Raw genomic sequence first — 7,997 nt, forward strand, 5'->3', positions numbered from 1 at the left:
AGGTGCTGCTTATGCCCCCCCCCCCCCAAAAAGGCCCTTCATATCTGAATTGGCAGCTTTGCTTTCTTTGGGGGTTCCTCATTCTTTGCAAATTGGCTTATTTTTATATCCTGCTGAAACAAGCCACACACAGGCATAAATCTGGCTGGGATTTATGACGGTCCTATTTGGCAGGTGGAAAGGAAACCTGCAGCCTCCCTTGCAAATTGACCTGTGAAGGAGAAAAGGCAACCAGAAGCTTGAAGAACAAAGGAGAAACACCACCTTCAAACGCCATAAAATAAAGGTTTAAAAGCTCAGAGATCCAGTCTGACGAAAGTAGCATTAGTTGTCCGCTATTCCTGATTATCTTAGTTGTCACAGCCTTAGCTGGATGTTAACTCTTTCAGCAAAGAAACCAAACATAACTCCGTAAGAAAAGCCCTGCTGGATCGGCCGAAGGTCCATCTGCTCCGGCATGTTGCTCACACGGCGGCCAACCAGACGTCCCAGTGGGAAGCTCATGGGGCAGGGCAGGCAGCCTATTGCTTGTGCTCCCCGCTAGCTCACATTCAGAAATATAGTGCCCCTGATCCCAGGGCCAATATGCATCCATCCGGAGCAGCAAGCAAACCCTAGCTGCGCTCTGGCTTCCCAGGAGCAACAAGCCAGGGGACCTCAAACCCAGAGCCCAAATTCCCCCCTCCGGGCCTCTCAGTCCGCCTTCTAGGGTTCGCCAGGTGGTCATGTGCCTCTTCTGCGAATCCCCCGCTTTCCTCTAGCCGTGTGCACCAGTGATCCAATGGATTCTCGTTGAATATCCTGAAAAAGCACAGCTCCCAGCTAATACGAACCTTTAACAGTGGGCAGCTTTTTCCTGCTGGAAGTCACAAGCCGGCAGCGGGCACATCGTCCTCGGTGCCAAACATAGCCGAGACCTTCCTCCCTCTCCTCCCACTCCCTCTCCACACAACAAGCTGCTGGAGGAGGAACAGATTGCTCTTGCCAGAGCTCTGACCTGAGCATGTGCAGAGGGCTTTTGAAACGCGGCTAGGGGTGCCAACCTCGCCCTAACAGGAGGGCAGAGGAAGAAACAGTAGCAGCTCAAAGTCATTTATGTCCCCTTGAATTTCTATGATGCTGACACAGATCACAAATTATATCAAAGGCTTGCAAAGAAAGTATCAAAGTTCTCACAAAGGTGTTTCTTGCATTTAAACATATATACATCTAGAACATTTGCACGCCTCAAAACATATCTCTTCCTCCCTCTCTCTCTCATGTGGCATAAACCTGTTATTTGCACAAACCTGTTTATTAGTAGAACCCTGTTACCTGAACACTTGGGGAACGTGCTATGCATCTATTAATATCTCTCTCTTTCAACTAGAGCCTTTGGAGACAAATGATCACTGGATAGAGACTGACACACACGCTCATTTCCTACTGCCATCACTTTACAGTAACCTCTGCTAGTCAAAATACCCTACAATTAGTATTCTTACAAACAAGTTGCCTCGTTACAGTAATTTCCTCTAATGACAGCTTGCCTTGGTTTCGAATGCTTGTTCAGCTCGGGCCAAAAGGTCATTACAATCCAGACCGCAGAGCTCTAGCCCAAAGGCACACATGACACAAACACAACTGCAGAAGTGTTCTGACTGCAGGAACTCGCTGTGACTCTCCTGCTCTCCCCTTGGATCCTCTGCTCCAAGGCACACATTCCAAAACACCACAACTTCTGCTGCTTTCCCTTGCATCCTTTCCAGAATCCCTGTGTTCCTTCCTCTGTGAAGACGTCCTGTGAGGCTCAAATTCCCAGGCCTTTGCAAAAAAAACAAAAAAACAAAAAACCCAGGTGGTCACACAATTTGAGAATGGTTTCATAGGGTACAGCAGGCAGGTCTGGCAGAGAAACCTAGCCATCAAAAGTAGACCAGTGAAAGGAGTAGGGATTAATTGAGAAGGAGGTCTTCCTTCTGCAGGAGGAAGAGATCCATTCGAAGAAGCTCCTTCCTCCAGTTTTCTGGGGATCCCACTCTCCCCCATGTCAACACATTTGATTGCGCTGGATCACCTCACTCCCCATATCGCATTTTCTGGGGACTGGACGAGCTGCTGTGGAAAAGGAGAAGCAAAGAGGCCCACTTCTGCCCAGCCGGTACATCATGCTTATATATTTGTATTCATTTTACACTGTATGCACACAAGTGTTAAGAACAGCAGCTGTTTAGGGAACCGAGAGGTAGCGCAAAAATCTTAAATCAAGAAACCAAAACACTAAACTGCCTGCCTGAGAAAATAAGAGGTCTTCTCATGGTGCCAAGAAGAGCACAAGAGAGGTGCCAGGCAAGCCCCTCTGGGGAGCACAACATATCTCCATGCGCAGCCAGGCCTTGTGCGCTCAGAGCTGCCCTGCTTCGTCAAGAGCTCGCTCTTTTATTTTCCCTAGGACACGAGGGACAAGGAAATATGGAGATGGATGCCTGAAATGGTCCGGTAACGAGACAACACAGCTCTAAAATACCTTCCTTGGCCGATTCTGCCCATCAGTGGCTGCATGCGCACGTGAGCCTGTTGCTCGCCCCTTGGCCACTGAACAGAACGGTCTGCCCCTTCTCAACATGCGCGCTGCCCAAAAATTAACTACATGAGGGATGGTGAAGGCCAACAAGCCTGACTCCCACCGATGGAGGGGGATAAAGCAAGCCACCAGCCAAACCTAGGAGTGACCTTTCTGGCCCACAGGAATCCACTACTGTGTAAACACAGGGCTGGCACATCATTCCGCCACAACTAAAGTAGATTAAGAGACACAAAAGCAGTAGGGTCCTACGGAGGAAGGGGACAAAAGGACACTAAAAAGCTAGAGGAAGAAAGAGCTAAACCTTCAGGCTGCGTGGGCTGCGTCTTTCTTTACTCCCCCTGCGGCATCAATGTGCTTCAAATGTATAGAACAAGGCTGCATCCTCAGAATCGCTTTGCAATCACCGAATAACTATCCCGTCCTAATACCAAGGGTCTCCTGACACCAGAAGATTAGTTGTGGCATTATCTGTCCCCGTTCTCGGTTGTAGAGCCACAGGTGGCTCACCAGACATTAGTCCATGGCCTTCTGCCCACCTCTGCTATAGAAGGCAGCCGGGCTGAATCTCAGTTAGCTGGACAGGTGAATCTAATTTTGGGAAAACTCCTAGGGGCCAAAATGCAAAACAAAAACAAAAAACCCGACCAGTGTATTTTAGCTTAAAGCTCTCACTGCAAACAACTAAAGCATTCCAAACTTTTAAAATGGGGAGGGGGGCTTCATAACACTCAGGAAACTACCACATAATTGGTGCTTGGAGAAGAGGGTGGCCTTCTGGAAAATCCTAAAATCTTGCCCACAGGTAGATTAGAGATTCTGCTCCCCTCTGCCTGCAGTATCAACCAAGCTTAACCTGCCAGGAACAGAAATGCAGACAACCCCTTTGACTGCTAAGATGCCTTATTTCAAATGCACAATTGTTTTTGATGCAAGGGAAACGCAGAGGAGGAAAAAGGTCAAATAGTGCAAGGTGGAACAAACTGGTCAAGATGTGGAAAGAGAAACAGACAAAATAAGCCATCAAATGTACAGAATTAATGATGTAGGTTTCCTCGTCAGTAATCTTTTGAGAGCAAGAGATTCCAGAGATGAGGCCAATTGTGGATGTCTTTCATGGTTTCCATGACACCAAGCCCCTCTCCTTTCATCATAGGAGTAAATGGAGAAGGATCTCTCTGCTGCCTTGCTTTTCCTTTGATTTATCTACTTTCATTCATACCACCCTCGTTCTAACAAATACTTAAGGTGGCTAGCAAGCAGGACAAAATAAGCAATAGGACAAAAGCATGAATAATACCAAAACACTCTTTACAAGGAGTAACACATTAAGCACCATAAACCAAAATAAGATTGAAATTAATGGAACATTATCAAAATAAAATTATCTCCACCACCCATTCAAGAGAGAGCCATGGTAGAACCAGGCAGGCCTGCCTTGAGAGGTTCAGTCGGAACTTGGGTACCACACCAGAAAAGCTCCAGTTCCGGTATTCATTTGTTGTGGTATGGATGATGAAAGACCCAAAACAAAGCCTGGGAAAAGGAGCAAAATTGTTGAACGGCTCATATTTAGGAAGGAAGCATTCTGGTCTCAGGATGTTTGGAAGCCTCAAAGCAAGCATGTTAAAATTTATTTATTTATTTATTTAAAACATTTTTATGCTGCCCCCATCGCAACAAAGCCTCGGGGCAGCTCACAACAAGAACAAATATAACAAATTATACAATAAAAATATTAAAACCCGGTGCATCTCGGCTTAAAAGATTTAAAATCCTATAAATAACCAATAAATTAACAATTAAAATAAGTTTTAAATAAAAAAGTCTTAGCCTGGTGCCGAAAAACAAGTAACGACGGTGCCAGGTGGACCTCTCTGGGGAGCGCATTCCATAGGTGGGGCGCCACCACAGAGAAGGCCCTCCTCCGGGTCTCACCCTCCTAATATCACTCACAGAGGGTTCCCGGAGAAGGGCCTCTCCTGCTGATCTCAAGGGGCGGGAGGGCATATATGGGCGCAAGCGCTCCTTTAGATACCCAGGACCCAAGCCGTTTAGTATATGTACTCAAATTGAGTACATATACAAATTGATACAGATTTGGTGCAATAGCAACTGACTGATGGGCTCCAATCAGGCATTGCCGTTTGACCCAATCGCAACACCTGGAATGTTTTCAAGGGCAGCCCAACGTAAAATCGGTTACAGCAGCCGCATCCAGAGGAAGAGTGCACGTGCAAAGGTCCCTGATAAAGCAAGGTCTTTTAGGGTTTGAAGGTGCATGGTATAGACGCCTGGCTGACAGCAAGCAAGGTGGGATTTGAGCAGCATCTAGAGCAGGGGTCTCAAACTCAACTGACCTGGGGGCCGCTGGAAGTAGAGTCTGGGTGAGGCTGGGCCGCATCAAGGATTCCACCCCCGCGGTGGTGGGGGGCCGCTCATCCCGCCGCCGGCCTGGGCGCTGCCAGCGCTTTGAAGGCCGCAGGGCCCCTCCTCCGTGCCCTGCCCAGCCCGGCAATTGGCCCGCGGGCCGCAAGTTTGAGACCCCTGATCTAGCTGGACTGCTATCTAAAAATCCTATATGCACCTCTTTAAGATTTATGACAGAAGAAAGGCAAAACAGAAATGTACTAAATCAATCCACCTGATATTTCAAAAACGGTTTGATATGCATACATACTAGTGTATTTAAAAATGCAGCCTCTCTCTCCAAATGGAAAACTACAGTAGCAAGAACACAGCTCATAACTAATGTGTTAAAACTGTATCATTTCTTCCTGTCACCAACTAAAACATCTACATTTACCAGTCCACCTTCAGAACTGTTACATGTTTGCTTTTTTGGAAACTATGGAGACTTTGTCACCTCTAAAGGGTAGAAGAGCGTACAATTCATACAAGATGATTATATTCTGTCTGTATTCTTAGCATTATTCGCAAGCTACTTTTGGCATCAGTAACTTTGCCTGATTCTTTGAAAACCCAAGGGCAACAAAGCTCTAAACAGGCTTCACTCCTCAGGGGAAATACAATAGAAGAAGAGCCAGGATCAAACCAAGGGGTCATCTAATCTACAAACCTGTTTTTCACAATCAACCACAAGCTGAGTAAAAATGTCCAAGCTAGGGATTCCAACTTTTGTATTCCTGAGCACATGTCTTTTTCCTTGTCCATAGTATACTTTGCACCTTAATCATCCTTTTCAAACAAATAAAAGTGTCCAAGTAGCTCCCCGCTGAGCAGGGGGAAGTGTTAAATAAATTTGTTTCAGAACCTACCACTGTTTTCAAGAGCCCTTTAAATTAAGTCAGTAAAAGTTATCGGGAAGTTGAGACATACACATTGATATACCTGTCCTATTCTAACCAAGTTTTAAATTACCCTAAACTCCAGACCAAGCCACTAGCATGTCTCTGCAAACCACCAGGTAAACTGATATTTCTGAAACAGGTTAAGTGATACAGCATCCAGGTGAATTTTTGCAGTACGTGATGGGTGGAGCGGACAGATAAGCAACTGAATTACTCACCCGCCTCTTCAAATACAAGAACAAATGGGAAAACACTGACTAACTGGAGTTCTGTATTGCATTGTGCATTTTTAGGATTCTAATCCATGTAAATTCTCCAAGTGAAATGAATGATAACCCAAGTTAGATGCCCTTTGGCCCAAGTGCCCGCTGTTGAGAAGCCTTTACTTGTACCAGTGTTGTATATCTAGACTGGACGGAAGGCCAGCGTCTGGTACAACGCAGAAGTTTGTGGCTCAACCCAATTGCCCCATATGACCCAACAAACACATTTCCTCGCACCCTGGTTTGCTTTCGCAGACTAAGCAACCCGTCTTTATGAGCAATGAGGAATGGGACGCTCTGCGTATGTTTAGAGGCCTTCTGCTTCCTCAGTCCTGAGTTCCAAAAGCAAAGGGAACACACAGCACTCTGTCCTGGAAGCTCCCACCTTCTTCCGCCCTACGAGGTGCCAGTGCTCTGCCGCACCCACCTGGGAGTACATCCCACTTTGAAGGCAGAGAAGCTTGCGCAACCGATGCTCAGGACTGCGATGTGAGCGTGCCACGTGGGGGGGGGGAATAAGGTGCTGTGGTTCCCCACTAGTGAGAGAGAATATGCACTTGATACTTGCTCAGTGGCCCTCTATTTCTTGAGTCTTTGGACCCAAGATTAAAGCACCAACACTGAACAGCGGCACCACTCGCAGCCGGTAGCACCGAGAGGCCGGGAATCCAACTGTGCCCTCAATGAAATGCGGGGGGAGGGGGAGTGCTGTGTGAGCATAATGAGGAAAGGGGCTTTCTCCATGTGCTCAGAGGTAGCTCAGCGCAATCTGATTCCGTGTTGGGCAGCTTTATGGGGTGGCACACTAGAAAAGCTTAAGCCTGCTTCATACAGGGGCATGTGTATATGCAGGGATATGTTACCACAGATGACAAAGAGGCACTCTGCAGATGCCTAGAGGGCCCCACTATTTCTGTATGATCCAACAGAGGAAAGGAGCAAACGCTCAGGTCGTCCAACAGACTGGGATCATGCAATTTACATTCAAAATAGTTTTTCCCTGGAGCGGCGGAATCCACCTCAATCTTCCCCAAAACAGCACTCCTGGGACTGCAACCTCCAGTTGCTGAGAGCTGTAGTCCTTGGAACAGAAACAGAGTGAGTCAGAAGGGGCCTCCCGGGCCATCTAGTCTGACCCCCGGCTCCAGCCGGCTCCGCTCACGACATGCCTAGTCTCACACATCTGGAGGACGCCAAGCTGAGGAAGGCTGGTCTACCTGCACCCAGGGGAAAATGAAACTGAGCAGTCACCCCGAGTGCCTCCAAGGCCAGACAGCACAAAACAGTACAGGCACCCTCTGCACCGAGAGTAGCCTCCCTCGCGCTACTGGGGCGCCCAGGAGAAGCCTCTGCACGTAGTCAGGGACAGCCTTGCAACCCAGAGAGGCCCGAGCGCTTGCAAAAGTTCCCAAACCGAAAGGGATGCAGGCGCAACGTGCACGCGCCAAGCCAGCCTCCCCCGCTCGCGGGAAGCGCACACGCTCGCAGACACCCCCGGAACCCGCCTCGAGGCCCGAGAGCAGGAGGCAGACAGCCCTCCGCCCGCGCAAGCCAGCACTCTGCACATGCACGCTGCAGCTCGCCCGCCCAGCCCCGCCGGGCAGCCCGGCGCGGGTCTCTGCACATGCTCGGGGCGCGCGCGCGCTGCCGCTCCCGGCGGGCCCGTCGCCGGAGCGCCGCTCACCATTGTGGTTGACCCAGGCCGGCTTCAGGAGCTTCATTTTCCGCCGCCGCCGCCGCCGCCGCCGCCGCCGCCGCCGCCGCCCTCCTCCTCCTCCCCGCCGGGCTGGGGCGCCGGCGCCTCCGTGCTGGGACGGCGCGGGCCGGGCGCCGCTGCTCCGCGAGGCCGCGCGGGGAGGC

At 49.3% G+C, this 7,997-nt stretch overlaps 1 protein-coding gene across 1 annotated transcript in view; it reads right to left on the reverse strand.

The window, feature by feature from the left end:
* Nucleotides 1–7,878, reverse strand: part of LOC123028630 (protein HIRA) — a 38,718-nt gene extending 30,840 nt beyond the window's left edge. Inside the window, exon 1 of the mRNA XM_044440706.1 lies at nucleotides 7,822–7,878. Coding sequence (XP_044296641.1) covers nucleotides 7,822–7,858 — 37 coding nt within the window. The 5' untranslated portion in view covers nucleotides 7,859–7,878. The remainder of the gene's footprint in view (nucleotides 1–7,821) is intronic.
* Nucleotides 7,879–7,997: the final 119 nt, after the last annotated feature.

The sequence above is a fragment of the Varanus komodoensis genome, unplaced genomic scaffold (assembly GCF_004798865.1).
Source record: "Varanus komodoensis strain SLA01 unplaced genomic scaffold, ASM479886v1 scaffold38, whole genome shotgun sequence".
Classification (NCBI taxonomy): domain Eukaryota; kingdom Metazoa; phylum Chordata; class Lepidosauria; order Squamata; family Varanidae; genus Varanus; species Varanus komodoensis.